Below are 20,597 nucleotides of genomic sequence, written 5' to 3' on the forward strand. Positions count from 1 at the left end.
AGTAGTATCAATTAAATAAAAGCATAACCTTCATACAAAAGCCATTTTTAGTGTATTAATTGTGCATAGCTGTCATCAAACTTTTGCTGGGTTGCAAGGCTAACCTTTTTTTCCCCATCCATATAATAATTTGATTGACTGTTTCTCTCAGTTTTCTTTATCATGTAGCATACCCCCACTTTACAGGTCTTATTTTATGAAAGGAAAAAAACAGTAAATCAACTGGTGGTACTTGGGGAAAAGACTGACAGAAACTTCACGTCTTGTGGTTATAGATGGGAGACCGAAAGTTTGCTATGATCACTACCATGACCTGACACTATTTGTCTACCTTGGAAAAGCTGATATCCTCAGAGCTGATGTTTGTTTTTTTTCTTTCTGATGTTGCATACATTTAAGCAATGGAGATTGTTTAACAAGCTTAAATAGCCCTTGCACTTGGGCTCTGTAGTAAAAGTTTAAAGATCTTAAAAAGAGGCAAATGAATACAGATGGGAAAGGTAAGACTCTAAAGTCTCTAAAAGAGGTCAGATAGCAACAGAACCCATGCTTTTCTGAAATACTCCACAGACAGGCCAATGTTGGGCAATATTTAAGAACAATAAAGTAATTTCTATCTGTGCATATGGCTAATATTTCACCTGCTTAGAGAGGATGAGGGGATTACTCAGAGAAAGAACAGAAAAGAACAGAAAGAACAGAAAGAACAGAAAAGAAATTAAGAATGGTATCATTAAAGACGCTCAAATTTATCTCTTTGGTCTCTCCCCAAATCTCTTGACCCAATCCGCTTCTACACTAAGGCAATACAACTATTTGATCACAGAACAGCTGAAAAAGTGTAAAGCTGTTACTCAAAACATTGAATTATTATTTGCAAAGAGTCAGTTTATGGCCTCTAAGTTGTGGTCACTTATGTCTTCTGCAGCTGGACCAGTGTAAAAGCTGAATGCTTCAGCTGTTGACTGCTCATGGTATCATTGCTTTCTAACCCTTTCCTCTCAGATTAATCAGTTTAGCATGTTTAACAGGAGGATTTTTCTAACCTGGCTTGTTTAGAGACAGCTTGGCTAGGGAGAAATTACTCATGTAGTTGAACTTGCAAATGGGTGTGGTATTCTTCAGCGGCAGAGCAAATGAGAACAGCTGGCAAAGTTACCTCTTCACTCTGCTTACCTGGAATCTAACCAGCACTGGAGACTTACTTACAGTTGAGCTGTTCTTTACAGCAGAAGTAACTTCACACAAATCAATAGAGCCACTAATACATCTCTTTGAGTAGCAGGTGCAGAATCTAACCCACACCAGCTACTGTTGTTGACAGCAAAGACAGCTGTTACATTGGCTGTTCCCATAAAGAAAACCTACAGGCTCAACAACAGCTCCACAGAAAAACATTAACTTAGTTCCTTGAGATAGGTACCAGATAAACCAGATAAACTGAAGTGCTATGGACGTCCATAAGGGAAACAATGTCCAGGAAGTTTCTCTATGCAGTAAAGCTATTCTGAGGATCTCTTCTACAGATGAGAGGACAATTCCTCCTCTAAAACATTAATCCTGTGAGCAACTTGATAAGGCTGATGACCAAATTGTCACTCACTCACATTTCAGAAATAAGTACTTATTCACCAGAAATTAGATTTATTGCAAAGGCGCTAGTTAAAGCTTGCCAGGTCTTAATGCCTTTCAGCCATTACTGGCAATGTTGTGACTGTGCCCAAATACGAAAGGCATTTTGTGACTTTACCTCCACTGATTTCAGGTTCCTTTGCTTCATATGCTCCATGAAATGTATTCACTGAATAAAGCAACAAATACTGCACTTTTTCTCTGCCCACTGCTATTTAATCTGCTGTGTAGAAACATTATTAATCAAAAGGAGGGTGTTACAAACAAGCCCATCCACATTGAAGCACTAATACACACTAGACAGAGCCACTGGTTTTCTCTTGTTTCTCGAGTGGCGCAGAGGTTTTTCTCAAAAATTACTGAGATAAAGTTATTTTGTGGGAAAAAGGGTTTCATTATGCATCTTGAAGAGAAAAGAAAATTCCAGCCAATACGAAAATAATCAATATTGAGTGGATGTATCTACCCTAAAATTCCCCCCACACACACTCTGCTCTCATAAATATCTGCAGTTCTATCAGCTCTGGAGCCTCAACACAAGAGGAATGTGGACCTGCTCAAGCAAGTCCAAAGAAGGGCTATGAAGACGATCAGGGGATGGGAGCATCTCTCCTATGAAGAGAGATTGAGAGAGTTAGCATTGTTCAGCCTGGAGAAGAGAAGGCTCAGGGGAGACCTTATAGCAGCTTCCAGTACCTAAGGGGAGTACTGCCACAACCCTGGAGGTCTTCAATGCCAGGGGCTTTGAGCAACCTGGTTTAGTGGAAGGTGTCCCTGCCCATTGCAGGGGCGTTAGAACTAGATCTTTGTCCTTTCCAACCATAAGCGTTCTATTATTCCATGGTTCTGTGATCAAGTTACAAGTTTAAAACATTAATTTTATTAGAGACAAACAAGCTAGTTTATTGTTTACATTTCTCAGTTTACATGCTGCAGCATTATAGCAAATTTAAACATTTTCCTAGATATATATATGTGTGTATATTATATACTGTATCTTATATACTATATGTATTAATGCATGGTAAACTCTCTAGCATTGACTGGACTAGGTTATAACTTAGACAGGTTTGCACAGATCAGTTAAAAAGAACTGTACTTCCAGACTGAGAGTCTGATCTTCCTGAATTCACTGTGTGACTGCCTACCAATGATCCCAGAGCTCTGCAATATTCTGGGCAATTTCTTTTAGTTCTTGATACTTTTGTTTCTTATATAAAACACTCATGACATTTAACTGGAAACTTTTTGTATGGAAAAGCTGAGTTTGAAAACATCAAGTAAGTCTGTGAAGAGTTCCAATTCTATGATGAGCTTCATCAAACAACAACTTTTGCTCAAAGGAGACACTACCCATAGTTCTCATCTGTATGCACTTTTATTATGCTAATGCTACCACAAATTTCTTTTCAAATTTCCCTTTATGCCCCTTTTCTCCTTTTTATCAGATAGTTGCAATAGAGTTACTTTTTAAAAAAGACTTTTTTGTTATCATAGATTTGATTAATTTTCCTAAGATTTCATGTATATTTTACTAAGCAGTTTCCCTTTCTGAGCTTCCTAGCTTTAATGGAAACAAAATGCATCTTTTGCCCAGAGAGTTTCTGGAATCTCCATCCTTGGAGCTATTCAAAAGCTGACTGAACATGGTCTGGGCAATTAGGTCTAGGTGTCCCTGCCTGAGCAGGGGAGTTGAATAGGATGACCTCCCTTCCAAACTTGACCAGTCTGTGATTCTTTAAAATTGGAGAGCTAAACTAACAGCCGGTTCAACTACACATATCATAAGTCTTCATCCACCTACTAACACAATCCACAGCCAAGTGCTAACCAAGTCAATATGTGGCAAGGCTGTAAAGCCTGCCCTTATATTGATAATTGTTCTCCTTTAACTGACATAATATTCAATATACTGTTGTTGAATGTAGCAATGGTAAAATTAATGCCTTGAGGGCTACAATGTGATTGAGTTTTAGATAAACTGAACTCTGACCTACTAGTGTATTATAGGCCTTTACACCACTCAGACGCATAGGTCACAATCTCACTCTATATAAACCTCTATGTAATTATATTACAAGCTATTCTTGTATATATTAAGATCATTCCAATAGATAATTAAAAAAAAATATCAATATGAACCTGATTCTATGACTTTTAAAACAAGAAAACTACTGATTTCAGTCAGTCTTGTCTGTAAGGAACATTGAATTATATTCTAAACCGCTGTATCTATATTCTAAACTTGCAATATATTACGACTAACTATAAATTGTATTTAGTAAATCTCAAGTTTCTAATGTTATGTCTTGGAAAGGATGCTTTTTTTTTTTTTTACGTGTATTCCTTTGCAAATCATATTTCTTCAGCCTTCCTGATCAGTAGCATTCAAAATCCAGAATCTAAAATATGACGCAACATGCACAAATTTCCATTACAGTAAGTATCTCTACAGATATCTATCATGTATCTATCTAAAGTATATATAATATCTAATATCTGTAAATACAGATCCACACATAGGTATTGTACAAACATCTATAGATATCTATTTTATAAATATCATAGAAATACTTAACTGTAAGTTTTAGACTGCTAATGCAAAATGAATTCTATTGTATTTGAACTTATGAAACATTTAGCTTTAACAAAATAAATGCTTGACAATGCTGAAACAATTAAAGAGATCCATTCTTTAGATATCCCTATAACAGGTTCTCATTATTAAAGTAATAGCCTTTTTATTACTCTTTCCCTAGGACTCTTCTACAATTCAGTATACTTTTCTGTGAAAACCTATGTACAGAGCATTTAAGAAAATATAAGAACACAGCATGTGAAGGTTTCCATAGAATTACATAAGGATAATTTACTTTCACACAAAGGACAGATAATCGAAGAGGAATTTAAAAATACAGTCAGGATTCCACAGAGCAGGGATAAGGATTCCCATATGCCAAGAATGCTATCATCCCTAAGAAAGTAAAGAAATAAATCAGAAACTAGAATTTTCAAAGCTTTTCAGGTGTATCTACTTCAATAACTGTATGACTTCTATATAATGCAGAGCTCCTGAAAAGTCAGCAGCAATTAGAAAAATTCATAAGCATGTAGTATTAGATTCTGAATCAGAAATAGTCTTATACAATGTAATAATTCACTTTAGAACCCAACAGATTATTAAATACTTCAGATAAGCAACCATAGATATTCATGAGCACACTCATAAAGCAAGCCTGTCCATTTTTTACTTACTTTATGTTTTTTTTGCTTGCCTTATCTTAACCAATCTGCATGTAACACTTTATTTAAAGCTACCTTTTTAAAATGGCTTTATAAACGTGATTTTCCCATTTATACATTACAATGTAAGGATACTTCTCAATACAACCATGATCACAACCCCCATTTCATTTACATCTTATTAGACATCTTGCTAAAAAAAGGAAAGAGAAGATGAAGGAGCTGCTGGCTTGGATCTTAGTTTCTTAAGTCAAACAGTAGCTCTTGAAAACTTGCTAGTTGCTTTTGATGACCAAAGCAGTCTTGCAGCTAGCTAAGCTTATTATTTTCAGTATTTAAGCTATTTCCTACAAGAACCACAAGCAAATACAAATAAATACTACGGTGTTTTATTTTTGTTTAGCTTAGGAAAAATTTAATATTTTATGTTGTCAACACCATCATTAGTTGTCACATGCCACACTAAATTTATTTCATATCCTTCTACCTCTTTGGGTGCATGGTCAGTATGTCTACACAAAATAAATTTGCATTAACTGGGTTTGGAAACATGCTTTGCTTTTTTTCCTACCTGAAGGATGTAGCCTCGAACATAGTCTCGAAGTGTCCAGCCTAAGCCATGTAGAATATGCAAAACCTCCTCTTGCTTCAGTACACTGAAGAGTCGGTCAAGTAGTATCTTCAGTCTTACAGGCACAGCCTGAGTACCGTAGAGCATCAGGCTGCTGATGTCAAACACAACGTTGGACTGCACAATCTCCACTTGGGTTGGGTGGTAGAGGTGCTGAGTACTAAGCTTGTCCAAGGCTGAAAGAAAAGAGGTTAAATGTAAGAGCAGAGCTAAAGGAAAGACAAGAAACTAATTCCAAAGAATTATCTAAACACATCAAATTTGCAGATGCATTTATTTTCCAGAGAAATATCACCTGTAGGATTCATATAAGGAACCACAGAATGGTTTCACTTGGAAGGGACTTTTAAAAGTCATCTAGTCAACTCCCCCTGCAATGAACAGGGGTATTTTCAACTAGATGAGGTTGCTCAGAGCCCCATTCAACTTGACCTTGAATATTTCCAGTGACAGATCATCTACAACATCTCTAGGCAGCCTGTTCCAGTGTTTCACCATCTACCTTCTTTTAATTTAAAACCATTACCCCTTTTCCTACCGCAACAGGCCCTACTGAAGTCTGTTCCCATCTTTCTTATAGGCCCCCTCTAAGTATTCAAAGGCTGCAGTAAGGCCTTCATGGAGCTTCTCATCTCCAAGCTGAATAACCTTAACTTTCTCAGCCTTTCCTTATTGGAGAGGTGTTCCATCCCTCTGATCATTTTTGTAGCTCTCCTCAGGATCTGCTCCAACAGGTCCATGTCTTTCCTGTGCTGAGGAAAGGATAACTGGATTCAGTATTCCAGGTGGGATCTCACCAGGGCAGAGTAGAGGGGCAGAATTACCTCCCTTGACCTGCTGGCCACACTTCCTTTGGTCCAGCCCAAGATATGTTTTGCTTTCTGGCCTGCAAATGCACTCTGCCAGCTCATGTTCAGCTTTTCAGGCACCAGTCCCTCCAAGTCCTTCACCACAGGGCCGCTCTCAATCCCTTCATCCCCCAACCTGCACTGATAACAAGGGTTGCCCCAACTCAGGTGCAGGATATTGCACTTGGCCTTTTTGAACCTCATGAACTTCACATGGGCCCACTTCTTGGTCTCTCTGAATGGCATCCCATCTCTCAGGCATGTCAACCACACCACTCAACTTGGTGTTATATGCACATTTGCTGAGGCTGCACTTGATGTCTACGTCATTGATAAAGATATTAAACAGTACTGGTCCCAGTATGGACCCCTGAGAGACACCACATATCACTGCATGATTCTTTTTCACAGACGCAGTCTGAAACAGTTCTAGTTTCCAAAGGTCACAATTAACTCTAATTTCTAGAGTAAAAAGGTGTTCAGGTGAACCCAAGAGACGACAATACTCATAAGATCATCAGAAATGACAACAATTTATGATTAACTGATGAACAATACTGAAGCTATGTAGAATTATTTGGACCGGTAAAGGTTTAAGACTTAATGTCTAAGGAAAAAAAGAAAAGAGATACACCCTAAACTCCAGACTTTTAAGCATGTTAAAAATTAGTCCCCTGGTTTACCATAAATTCTGTCATGAATTTACTGCTACTTGAGCTGGCTATTTTGTTTTACCCTTCTGTGTAAATTTCATGTTATTCATTGTGACATGAATAATTTAGAGATGAGAGGAGGGGTGGTTTGCAGGGTGAAGGTAATTCTTATCCCCTTGTGATGTTAAATATGATGGAATTGCATATGGCATATGGCATCACACACTTTACTGAGTATCAGTGTTTGAATTTAATTTTCTTTTCATTTTATGGACTATGTTGCAGCACCTAAGCTTCTCACTGCTATTTTAAACAAAAGTTTCTGAGCATTTGAAATGATTTTATAGGGACTTCTCCTCCTGTACTTTGGTTTATTCTTGGCTTATGGTCACTGGAGAGTTCATGTACTCTTGATAAATTGCTTTCTTATATCCAGAGCGCAAAGGCCCTTATCATTTACTTGCTGGCTTCATTCAACACATTTACTCCAAGGAATACTTTTTCAAAGAGTTCTAGTTTCCTCATACTTCATTTCTTTCAACTGATTGTCTGATCTTTCCTAATCTAGTGGTTAAGTCAACTTTGAATAAATAACTTTAAATATTAATTTAACATTCGGAAAAGATAAGGAATTGGCAAACCTATGGTCTGCAATCCTTTGTCTCTCCACAGGACATTCATACTGCAGGATGTGAAGGGTGGGATTTTTCTTCCAAAAGCTATTCTTCCAAAGTACTTTGACTACATAGGCTTCATGATGTTGGATGATTTATTTACACAGTCTAATGAATGGGGTTTGATTGCAGCTTAAACAGGTCAAACACTTTCCTACTTTTTTTTTTTACCCCCTTTAAGTGTGATTTTTTTTCTGACATGTTTATTTTGCTGCTACCGCAATAGATGTGTCATCAAAATACTCATCTAGAAAAGCCTAGAAAATTGATTTTGTCACTGCGCAGCTGTGCTGTGCTGTATGTGTGCTGACATGCTGACATGTATACATGTACCTGGGAAGGCAGAGCAACAATTTGGAAGGTGTAAAATAAAGTAAAATATTAGTATTTTTTTTTTAAATACTATTGCTCACAGTAAGAATTCTGCAAATAATATTGCTTTTAATAGATAGAACAGATCTTCTACTACACTATCAAAATAACTAAGCAGTTCTGGATCACCTTGAGCTTTCCACCTTCAGTCCTACAGAATGAGAAAAGTGTCTGAAGATGTTAACCGACTTCTCTAAGTTTACACAAATTCAGACCAGACTCAACACCTGAATTAATATTTTCTGAATATTCAATGCTTTTTAATCAGTGCATCATACTGTATTTCTAATATAATATATATCTTAATACTTGGTTTTGTTTCTCTTTACTTAAACTCTATGCCTGCAATTTCTTCCAGCTAAAGAAGACCTGGCTTGCTGAGGATTTTTAAGGTTACGATTCTACTTTGGCCCAAGTCATAATGACTGTAAGACATCTTTATCTAAAGAGTATTGGGTGGATTATAAAACTAATATCTAGAATGAGATTACAAAACTCTGTGGACATTTACCCACTTCATGTAATGTGACAGCTCTGAGGATAATAGCTTTGGAAAAGCCAAGATAGAACAGAAGTGAAAAAAAGAAATTAAAAAGGTCCTTTTAAATTACTAAGCACACTTTTTGACCAGCAGACAGAAATTTTCACAACATACCCTGTACTATTCCATTTATCTGCAACATTTGTTTTCAAGCAATATTACAGACATCCACTTCTCAAGACGTACACACAAATAAAAGATAGCCTGGTGTTGGCTTAACTTTCCAAGTGACAGTGAAATTACCTCCAATTTTGAGATACCCCTTCTTTTGCAAATTATTTAATAAACAAATAAGCAGTGGATTTTATCCTTTTGAAGTACAAGTCAGGATATGCACTAAAATCTGTAATTTATTATGCAAAGAAGCATATATTTCTGCATGGGTGTGTGAGAACATTTGCAAACTAAAGAGAGACCTCGTGCTTTGGACAGAAAAGAAAAAAGGCAAAAAGTTGTACATGAAGAAAAAGGAAATGCACTTGTACCCATAGGAGAAATAATAGTATGGTAAGCTTCTCAAATTCTTTCAGACCACTGACTGTTGAAACTCCTTGCACTTGGCTGGAGAATGAAACTTTTCACTGTGATTTGTAATTTATAAAAATTGTTTTGTATCTTTAGATTGCTAAGAAAATAGTTGACAGACAACAGTTACTTTTGGTAGAACTTCTGACTTCTCTTCTGGTATCATTACTGAACTAAAGCTCGGGCTGTAAATGGATTCAAGATTCCATATATATTGTTAGACACGTACCTTTTCAAATAAGGGACAAGAGAAGAATCTAAATCTTGGTTGTTTTTTTTTTCTCTAAGGATAAGAGTTTTAACTTTAGCCTTGCTAAATCTCACAGTAGACAGTTGTATTCTGCTGTCCTGAATTGCCCATCTAATTTCATTTGAATAATGCATTCCTCACCACTTTCTCTTTTAAACTATTGGTTCAGTTTCTGTAGGATAATGAACAATGCTGTGCTTCAGAGGTGAATACATTCAATGGTATCTGCAACAGTGTATGATTCTGTAAGTGTTTAGGAAGAATTCAGGATGTAACATGCTATATAGTAGAATGAGCTTTATCATACCTGAAAAATGACATAAATAGATGTGTCCTTATTAAGAAGATACCATAACTAAACATCCTAAACCACACATTAAAAGTCCCTTCCTGGTGGAGTATTAGGTATTAATTCACACTTCTTACACTTTCAGTAGCCTCAAAAGTTCAATCAGAAAAGTCTTAGCATGTTTGTGACTTTTTGGTTTTAACCTGCACAATCTTCTCCAAAAATGACGGAAATGGTCTCAGACGATTGCGCTAAGAAGGCTGCCTTTAACAGCACCGCCCCAATAGTCTGATATTTTTTACCTCATGTGAGTGGAAAGCTATTCACTGATAGAAGAAGAGATCTAAAGGTTCTTAAAATCACATACTTTCTGAAGTAGTGAAAATTTTTGTGCAACAGCCTAAAAAGGCCCTTGTGGTTTACTATAAAAACCTAAAACTGGGTAGTATTTCTGTAGTGAATTCTAAATTTCAATTTTTTTCTCTTTTTTTTTTTTTTTTTTACCCTCCGGAAATTTTAATTACTAACGGGGAGGGAGGGAGGGAAATGATGATAAAAAATTAGATGTTACAAAACATTGCCTTCAACACCCCAAGATTTCTAATTGGATAATTAGAACAGGAATCAGAAACTTTTCAGCAGTGTTTGTCTTACCTAATTCTGAAGTATCAAGTATGCACCATAATAATACAGATAATTTAGATTATTTCAATTGAAGGGGACCTACAACTATCATCTAGTTCAACTGCCTGACCACTTCAGGGCTAGATCAACAATTAAAGCCTGTTATTAAGGGCACTGTCCTAATACCTCTTGAACACTGACAGGCTTGAACACCTCTCTAGGAAGCCCTTTCCAGTGTTTGATTACCATCTCGGTAAAGAAATGCTTCATAATATCAAGCGTGAACCTCCGATGTTGCCTTATCCTCTTTTTACCTTCCTGAACATAAACAAAAACTTCTAGATTTTACAGAGACTCTGCTTAGGATAATCTGAATTACAAAGAGAATTTTGAAATTGCTACAATATCAATCTTCATACTACAGCCTGAAGTATTCCTACCATGCAAAATTCCGGCAAAAAACTTGACATATTTATGAGAAATCGATGACCAAACTTTTATATCCTATTTGTGGTTTGTTGGGTTTTGAGGGGGGTGGTGGTGGCGGGGTTTAATATAATAAAATGGGGACGGGAAATCTACTTCACCATTTATAATTTACTGGAGTTTTGGGAAACTGTGTAATTCGAAGAAAATTAAGTGCAAAAGATAGATAGTTTAAAATAAGGCTCAAATACTTGTTCAATTTATCAAAAGGCAGAAAACAAAGACAAAATCTTTCATTTCATCTATATCTCTGCGGTCAGTTCATAGGCTCAGCTATGCAAACTTACTCACCAACCTTAGACTCCTTCCTTCCCAACATGCAGTGGACAAGGTCAACCAAATTAAAAGTCATGCTTCTGAGTGGATTCATTTTTTGATAAGCAAATGAAATATAAGTATGCAGTGATTAATTTTGTACTTTTGAGGTCTCATATTGTTTTTTGGATAGCTACAATAAAAGCATGACATTTTGCCTATACAGAATATAAAATATTTTGAAATATCCTAGTTTTAATGCAATTGGAATTGTAAATACACATACCTTTTGCTAATGGCCTGATTCTAGATTAATATTTAGGTATCCTAGAGAGGGATGAAAAAGTCTAGTGGAACCCTTTTTCTCAGATGAACTGCCTGGCTGTATTTCTCAGACCACCATAAAGAAGAGTCAGTAAATCTCATTTCATTTCAATTTTAAATTTGGGCTCTGAAATAGTCCCAATCTAGATTTTCTGACATCCTCTTTAGCCAGTTCTCTAACTTACCAGGAAGGCATACAGTTGGAATGCATACACAAACACATGACAACACCGAATTTTATAAACATTATCATCTTTCCAGATTACTAGATTTGTTCAAGGGTCAATAGGAAAATGAAAAAAAAAAAATTTATGTAGTGTTTAGACAATAACAGAGAGCTTCCCAGACATTTTTTTAATCTAAGTGGGTTACTTCTGATAGCAAGAGAAACTGAAATTAGCAGACAGATTAAATATACGACATCATCATAAAAAGACTCCAAAATACTGTGGCAACAACAGCATGTTGAGTATGGTAAACCAGATACAGTATTAATAATGGCAATATGGAGCTTCACATTTCAGAGTTCAAGATTTTTTTCTTTCACCAAGTTTGCTGATGACATCAAGCTGTGTGATTGGTCAATATGCTGGAGAGAAGGAATGCCATCCAGAAGGACCTGGACAGTGTCAAGAGGTGGGCCTGCATAAACAGCATAAAGTTCAACAAGGCCAAGTGCAAGGTCCTGCACCTAGGTCAGGGCAATTCCAAGCACAGAGAGAGGCTGAGCAGAGAATGGATTGAGAGTAGCCCTGAGGAGAAGGACTTGGGGCTGTTGGTGGATGAGAAACTGTGCATGTGCCAGCCTCAGTGTATGCTTGCAGCTCAGAAAGCCAACCGTATCCTGGGCTGCATCAAAAGGAGCGTGACCAGCAGGTTGAATGAGGTGATCCTGCCTCTCTACTCTGCTCTTGTGAGACCCCACCTGCAGTACTGTATTCAGCTGTGGTGCCTCCAAACAAGAGGGACATGGACCTGTTTGAGCAAGTCCAGAAGAGGGCCATGAAGATGTTCAGAGGGCTGGAGAACCTCCCCTGTGAAGAGTGGCTGAAAGATTTTGGCTTGTTCAGTCTGTAGAAGGCTCTGGGGAGACCTTAGAGCAGCTTTCAGTGCCTAAAGGGGGACTATATGAAATATGGAAATAGACTTTTCACAAGGTCATGTAGTGCTGTCACTACATGGGAGAATGGTTTTAAGCTGACAGAAGGGAGATTTAGACTGGACATTAGGAAGAAATTCTCTGTAAGGGTGGTGAGACACTGGCACAGGTTGCCTGCCCAGAAGCTGTGCCTTCCCCATCCCTGGAGGTGTTCAAGGGCTTTGAGCAACCTGATTTAGTGGACGGTGTCCCTGCCCATTGCAGGGGGATTCAAACTATGTAACTATATGATCTTTAAGGTCCCTTTCAACCCCAACTGTTCTATGGTTCTTTTCATCAAGAACAGAAGGTAGCTCACGAATTACTAAAATGCTGGAAGGACAGGTAAACTACTGCAGACATAAGAGGTGGCCCAAGCTAACCTTCCTCAGGTTGCACAGTTAATACCACGTGTAACATGGTGCAATGTGATGCATTTTGTATGTGGAAAAAATTGTTTCTCAAATATATAATGCTTAGAAGGTGACTAAGGACAAGAAAACTTGCCAGTGCCTATTGAATGTCTCACACATTTTCAGTGTACAAACTTACTCCATTCACCCTGGCATAAGTGCACAAAGCATGGGATATTTACATTTATATGGGTGGGTGAACATCCTGAATCAGTCTGGATATAAATTCCAGCTATGGCATCCTTTAGTGATTTCCGTTTCACTTCCATCTTCGTCCCTTCCACAACTTAAGCCAGATAGAAGAGAAATACTCACTAAGACACTGTGGGTTTCAAAAGATCATGAAAGGAAAGTAAGTCAGGCATATTCTAATTTACAGGAAAACTCAACTTTTCCTTCTGCCTTTTACTGTATTTAAGAACTAATAATGGAAACCATTTGCCAAATGCACTTAGTCTCTGACAGAGGGACACATGTGATGTTCTAATTTACAGCTTGCATGTACAGATGTTCACACTTAGTAAAAGGATTCTTAACAGCATTTTAAAATTAAACATGTGTTGATAATAGGTGTTTCAAACCCAAACACCACAGCAACTAAACTGATAAATGTCTTCATGCCTCACCATGCCTCCTGCTCTAACATTTTCATAACAGATCAAAAAAAACAAAAAACAACAAACAACCCAACACTTCAGTTGCATGTACACAAAATAAACGTTATTAAAAAAAAGTCTGAATTAAAACTTTCATTAAATCTTCTATGATCTGATTCCAAGTTGAAACATTTAGATTGCTACTAAGTTTATGTAGCCGAAAGCAGAACCACAGTTTGTTCACAGACGTTGCTTGCTGTCTGCAATTTTTTTTTCATCCCTCTACAAAACTTTGAACCCCATCCAGCTTTGACACACTGCCTCTTCAGTTAATAACTATCAAGTTTCCCCTTGTCTCCTGTCTACTTTTCTTTGAGGCAATTGCGCACTCAGCACCCCGAGATAATAACAGACATCTATAAGATAAAAGCAATGGCATTAATGTAATTGTCTGCCTTTCTCTCTTTAGCCTAATCTTTTTTTTTTCCTTCAGTTTTGACTGCCTCTGTGACACCTGTTTTTGTCTCCTCTGATCCTACGACAGGTTTTCCGCTGACAAGGTTTTTGCCTGACAGAGATTCTGCCAGACAAGAACATAATAAAATATGAAGAGCTGCTTGTCAGAATTTCTGCCAATGCTCACATGAAATAAGGGGGAAAAAAAAAATATCCTGACTTTTCTTTTAAAGGGGCCCTGCACTGGTCGCTTCTGGCCTGTCAAGAAAACAGCCTTCCTGGCCAATTCCTGCAAGCCAAACAGGTGTTTTCTTTTATGTTGTCTTTCTATACAAAAATCTTTTTCTTCAATAGTGGAAAACATGATTACAGATTAAAAGAGGGGGAAAAAAAAAACAACACCCAAACCAAAAAAACAGAGAACAAAAAAAGTGCCCCAAAATGCTTTCTCCTAAAAATGAAGGTCAGACCTAACTTTGCATACTGGTACCTTGTTAGCACGTTTTTAATTGAAATTTACTCCTTAAATACAGTGGTAGGCTTTTTCTCCCTCCTCCTTATTGATAGCTAATGTGTTCAAAGGAACAAGCTGCAAAGGATTTTCCTTCCAAGTTCCTAGGAAAACAACTAGGCTACTAGACACTTCCTGCGTGGGCATATCACGTGAGTGAAGACACCTGACTGCAGAGACCATGTTACGGAAAATGAGACAGAGCGTCTTCTCTTCTGTGGCCTGTGGACCTCGACATCCTCTCCATCTGTGCATTTGTGCCTATGTGAAAATGGATTTTAGCACTGATGACCACCCTGATGGAGAAACACGTTTAGATTAATAAGGTGAGCATCCCAACACACAGCTGCTTTTCTGTGTGTTGTTTGTGACAGCAACTCTTGATCAGGCCATGGTTTCACTGCTCTGAGTGCACTAACTGGCTTTCATTGTGCTAACCAGCCTCCCTGGAAACCTCTGCCCTTCATTCTCAGCCCATGGGTCCAGAAGCCCCACTAAAGCTCAGGCCTAGACTTTCATTCCCTTCCTAAGGTACCTCACAGATGTAACTGTCTATAGCCCTGTCTTCTAGATGATCCTCAGATGGATGTTGCAGCCTGGTCTTGAGCTGTGTCTCTGGCCTCACTTTCTTTTGTTCCTGGCTGGAACTCCTGAGTAGACCCTTGACCTGACTCATTCCCTTGCAATACCTAACGTAGTCAAAAGACTCAGTTTATCAGCACTTGATTCTGTCTACTATGAACAGACCTCAAGGAACTATGCCCATGGTGCAGGCTTGGCCAGTGTTGGACTTGCCCTTGACTACTGGCTCAGACCTCTCTGTTGGGCAGCTCTGCTTTTGCTGTTCCTTGACACATGGATTGACAGTGTCGTTGCTGAAACCTGCAATTTATAACAGAAGCCACTAAATTAATGTATCTCTTTCTATTAACTTTACTAGTCATCGATCTTCTAGCTTTCCTACCTCTTGTCTCCAAAGCCAAATGCCTCCTTTCTATTAGCCATTAACACCATATTAAAAATATTCTCTACCTTAATATGGGTGAGATAGGAGTTACTATGTCTTTTAATAGTCCTGAATACCATCTGGTTAACATACTATACACAGTGAGATAGAAGCACATTTGGGAGTCATGGACTGTGGTCTGGATTTGGAGGATTTCCATCTTAATCCAAATACACCTCAAATTCCATTAACTGTGTTTCACAGAAGTCTAGGTTGGAAAGAGTTTCTGCAGATTGTCTGGGGCAGCCTCCTACTGAAAGCAGAGCCTCAGATTAGGTTATCTCTGGTCCTGTCAAGCTGAGCCTTGATATTTACAATAGGGGAAATTCCACTCCTTCTCCAGGCAACCTATTCCATCTTTTATGAAGCCTTGAAAACTGTAATGAAAATACAGCAGGCACTGCCCACCTGTTAATATCATTCTGTTAGGATGGAGTACTGTGTTGTAGAGGCATTTCACAAAAGCAAGCCAAGACTGTGGTGGTGTTTCAATCTAGGGTGTAACTCTGCTTCAAGCCTGTGAAACACTCTCCCACTTATGCTGAACCACATCTGCTTTTCCAGAAAACCTACTGTACTAAGGTTGCTGAAAGCAGTTCAGACGCTGGGAAGACTGGTTCATACAGCTAGTTCCACCACTCATAAACATCAGTCTTCCCCCCTCCCAGTTCACGTACTGTGACCATTTCACAAAGCTCCCGTTAAACATACTTCAGAAAAATTGACTGTAATCAATTATAGTATAATTAGAGAAGTCTCTGAGACTCGTTATACATTTCTTGTATTATGTTTTCTATCTCTAAAATCCAGATGGAATTGGGATAATAAAGTAACACTATTGTCTGCTAAATTAATCTGGTGCAAGTTTCCTCATAATGCTACAGCACAAATTGAAATTCTTCCTAGTAGCTAAAAAAAAAAAAAAAAATAAAAATTTATTCCACTGAATTTCACATTTGTAAAACAGAAAGCTGAGGTAAGGTTACCCAAGGTATTATTGCTACTTTGTAAAATTTGAAAGCAATATGAATTTTTTATTCTTGCAGTCAAATCTAATTTTAACCTTCTGAAGCTATGTGGAATGGAGTGGTAGGGTTTGTTTCATTTAGAGCTCTCAATTTGTGTTCTGCTTAACCTACTGAACTCTAGTTAATTAAGTTGTTCCTATAAACAATTAAGCTTCTTGTAGGATCGTTAAGATGATATAAAAGTTTATGATATAATAAAGTGTAATAAAATGATAAAGTGGTTAGTACATCATAGCAATTCATGTGCAGAAGCATAGGTGTTAAAAGAGACAAGTGAGCAGGTACTGTTGCCTTAACGCCCTAGAGAATTGTAGATGCGTGTTGCAGAAGTCCACCACTGCTGCCCCACAAATCCATTAGTGATGTACATTATCAGTTCCCATAGAATTTAACCTATTCATCTGTGAATCAAGCAATGTGCACCAGACACTCCTGTGCTCCTCTCTGAAGCTATGCCATGTAATGAACTTCAAATCACCACACTTAAGGGGGCAAGAGCAATGACCGCCTGTCAAAAAAGCAGCCTCTACCATGACTGGAAAGAGGAATTCCAAGTGCTAATTAAAAAAAATAATAATTTTTATTGCCTTTGCTCCATCATGCACATAGCAAGCCTATTTTTTTTCCCTACTAAATTCTTTCCTTAACATGAAAGGGTAAGACGTCATTGCCCAAGACATCCCCAGGATTTTATCCTATGGTATTAGGTGTATTAAATGGGATGAATTCTTCTCTGTAAAATGTAAATTCAGTAATGACAGGCACCAAATAATACCTTGCACTTTTGAAATACTTCTAGTCTAAACTTCTCTGGTTATTTCATAGCTAGTCAAGGGAGATCATAATTATGAAAGTGGCCTTGTATGTATTTCAGAGATAATATGAATGTCGATTCTGTGAGAGTACAAAGTGTGATTAGTAAATTAAATTGTCTTGAGACTATAAAACATTCACATTGAAAAAGGGCTTTACCTGAAATGTGAATATAGCCCAACCCAGCAGAAAAGGGCAGTATGCTTCAAATTAGGTCATAGTCTGTGAAGAATTTGCCAGGCGTTGGAGCAGTCCTTAGCTGACTGCTTAACGTCTGATCAAGGATAATCTCACCTGACCACGTCCAAAGGACATTGGTATGTTCAAAATCAGGACTGTGAGGCGATAAAGCTGGCTAGAGGGAGAAGAGTCTAACATCTCCCTGACTGCATGAAGATGTTCTGGGGTAGCAGGGAAGAAAGCAAAAAAAGATTTTCATCTGAATGGACCCCCAAGCAAATCCAAGAAGGTGTGAGTGTGAGCATGTATAAATTGGAGCCTGTGGTTTTACCCCCAGGGAAAACCTTACTCAACACTTGAGGATGTCAGATTCATGTGAGGACTAAACCCTTGACCATACGGTTATGTAAGCAGCAGCTGAATACAAGGATGGAAATGGAAAAGGAAGGCTTTTTATTTGATCTTGGGGCAACTAAGCATTATTTCTTTTCTGTCACTTCTGTCTTATAAACCTTTCAAACAACATTGTATTTGTCTTGGATGCCTTAATACTTGGATAGTCTCATCTGCTTTCCCTCAGCTTGACTTGCATTAAGAGTAGTATCAGAGTAACCCAAAGCAAACACTACAGCAAATAATTCCTACCAGTGTGGCAGGCTTTAAAACCAGATACTGCATCAGAGTACCCACAAGATAACAGAGTGCATCTTCTCTGTGCTACATTGGGTGCTTTGGGATTTGCTGCTGAAGAGAACCAAACAGGGATGGCATAGGCAGAAAGGAGGACTTTAAGAAGTGTTTACCAGTAACGAATGTTAATCATGTAAGATTCCTGGAAGCAACTGAGTAATGAAAAATATGCCTCAGCCTTCAGGGTTAAAAGGAAGTTATATCAGATGGATTAAAATGATTTTATCAGTAAAAGACAGGAAAAGCCAAACTAGATCTAAAATAATTTTACTTTAAAAGTCATGAAGAATTAGGCTTCGTTATCAATGAATTGCAGATAATTACTATGCTAAAAATCTCTATGTAACTAAAAAAAAAAAACCCAACAAAAAAACTATGATATTCTCAAGTAATTTTAAAGTATTTTAAAGAATTAAATAAACTGAATAGAAGGAAACAAGTATGTTCTGTATGCTAAAATTGTGATTATTTTTTATATCCTATAGAACACAGCACTCCTCTTCCTTCCCACTTCATTGATATGCAGCTTAATTTTAAAATCTAAACTTTCTTCCTGGACCAAGTCCTTTCAGCAACTTTGGGGTAAGAGAGAGATTCAATTTCCAAAATTTTCACAGCATTCTTTTTTATATACTTTTAAAAATTTATTTACACAGTCCTTCCTTTCTTCTCACTTCATGTTTCTTTTACTTGACAATTTCTTGAACTATGAGGTGGAAATTCAGATACCGCAACTATTCTGAGTGAAGACGTCAGTCATGTCATGCATGTGATTTTACGACAAAGCAGTCTCCATTTTCTAATTTAGGTTGTTTTTATTCTTAGTCTCATTTACAGCAAGCTAGTACATGCATTATATAAATACTGGCAGCAGAGAACTTCCTTCACAAGGTGAAAGTGTAACCCACATGGCAAATCTCTGAGCATGATGGCTGCTTTTAAACTAAGAGTACTAGATTTGCCCTATGTGCTAAAATCTCCTAGTTAATGTTGCTCTCATTAAAACTCAAAGGAAGTTAATTTCAAAGGTACTAGAGAAAAGGCCCAGCCAAGTCTTGGACTGCAGATGGGGGATGGATCATACCTAAGAGAGGTCAGTTTATCCTTGGATAAAACTTGGATAAACTTACCCAAGGCCTGCTTGGATAAACAGTCTGGCCCTGAGCTGTGCTGATTAGCATAATGCAAATGAAAAGACATCAAAGATCATCACAGGACTAAGAATCAGCTTCCTCTGAGAAAAAAAAAACAACAAATAAAAAAACCCCAAAGAAACAAAACCAAAACAAAAAAAAACCCACAAGAAACAAAAAGGGAGATGGTAAAAATGTTCACAGGATACTTCATTTCCGAGAGTGCTGTTGTCTGAATGAGTTTTACAAGTGATCAGGTTGAGGGCAAGATGGAGAACTACACCTAGGTCAGGGCAATCCCAGGCACAGCCACAGGCTGGGCGGAGAAGAGATTCAGAGCAGCCCTGCAGAGAAGGATTTGGGCTGTTCGTGGATGAGAAACTGAACATGAGCCCGCTTCAGTGTGCGCTTGCAGCCCAGAAAGCCAACTGTATCCTGGGCTTCATCAAAAGGAGCATGACCAGCAGGTCGAAGGAGGTGATCCTGCCCCTCTACTCTGCTCTCATGAGACCTCACTTGGAGTATTGTGTGCAGTTCTGGTGTCCTCAACATAAAAAGGACATGGAACTGTTGGAACAAGTCCAGAGAGGGGCCATGAGGATGATCAGGGGACTGGAGTGCCTCCCCTGTGAAGACAGGCTGAGAAAGTTGGGGCAGCTCAGCCTGGAGAAGAGAAGGCTGTGTGGAGACCTCATAGCAGTCTTTCAGTATCTGAAGGGGGCCTATAGGGATGCTGGAGAGGGATTCTTCATCAGGGACTGTAGTAATAGGATAAGGGGAAGTGAGTTTAAGTTCAGGTTAGATGTAAGGAAGAAGTTCTTTACTGCGAGGGTGGTGAGGCACTGGAACACGTTGCTCAGAGAAGTGGTAAATTCTTCATCTCTGGCAGTGTTCAAGGCAAAGTTGGATAGGGTTTTGACTTCCAGCCTGGGAACAGTGCTGGTGAAGCCGATGTTTTCGGTTGTTGCTAAGTGATGTTTACCCTGACCAAGGACTTTGTGAGGCTCATGCTCTGCCAGGGAGGAGGGGAAGCCGTGAGGAAGCAGAGATGGGGCGCCTGACACAGGCTAGCCAAAGAGGTATTCCATACCACAGCACATCATGCCCAGGCTGGGGGGTAACTGGGAGTTACCCGGAAGGACACGGGCTTCTGGGTGGGACTCGTTTCTTGGCCGGTGGTATTGTATTCTCTTCCCTTGTTATTTTCTCTTATCGTTGTTATCGGTAGTAGCGGTGGTGATTTGTGTTGTACATTGGTTGCTGGACTGTTCTTGTCTCAACCCGTG

The 20,597-nt window shown here is 38.3% G+C and overlaps 1 protein-coding gene across 5 annotated transcripts in view; it reads right to left on the reverse strand.

The window, feature by feature from the left end:
• Positions 1-20,597, reverse strand: part of BNC2 (basonuclin zinc finger protein 2) — a 339,790-nt gene that overhangs the window by 90,678 nt on the left and 228,515 nt on the right. For 4 of the 5 annotated variants that reach the window (XM_061441196.1, XM_061441198.1, XM_061441197.1 and 1 more), the window contains one exon: positions 5,447-5,682. In XM_061441196.1, the coding sequence (XP_061297180.1) occupies positions 5,447-5,682 (236 nt within the window). Of the gene's footprint in view, positions 1-5,446; positions 5,683-6,303; positions 6,459-20,597 lie in introns of those variants that run through there. The other variant, XM_061441200.1, reaches the window with a different exon arrangement.

The sequence above is a fragment of the Pezoporus flaviventris genome, unplaced genomic scaffold (assembly GCF_033815535.1).
Source record: "Pezoporus flaviventris isolate CSIRO_AGI_PZ_B2104156 unplaced genomic scaffold, CSIRO_AGI_Pfla_v1 ptg000212l, whole genome shotgun sequence".
Classification (NCBI taxonomy): Eukaryota; Metazoa; Chordata; class Aves; order Psittaciformes; family Psittacidae; genus Pezoporus; species Pezoporus flaviventris.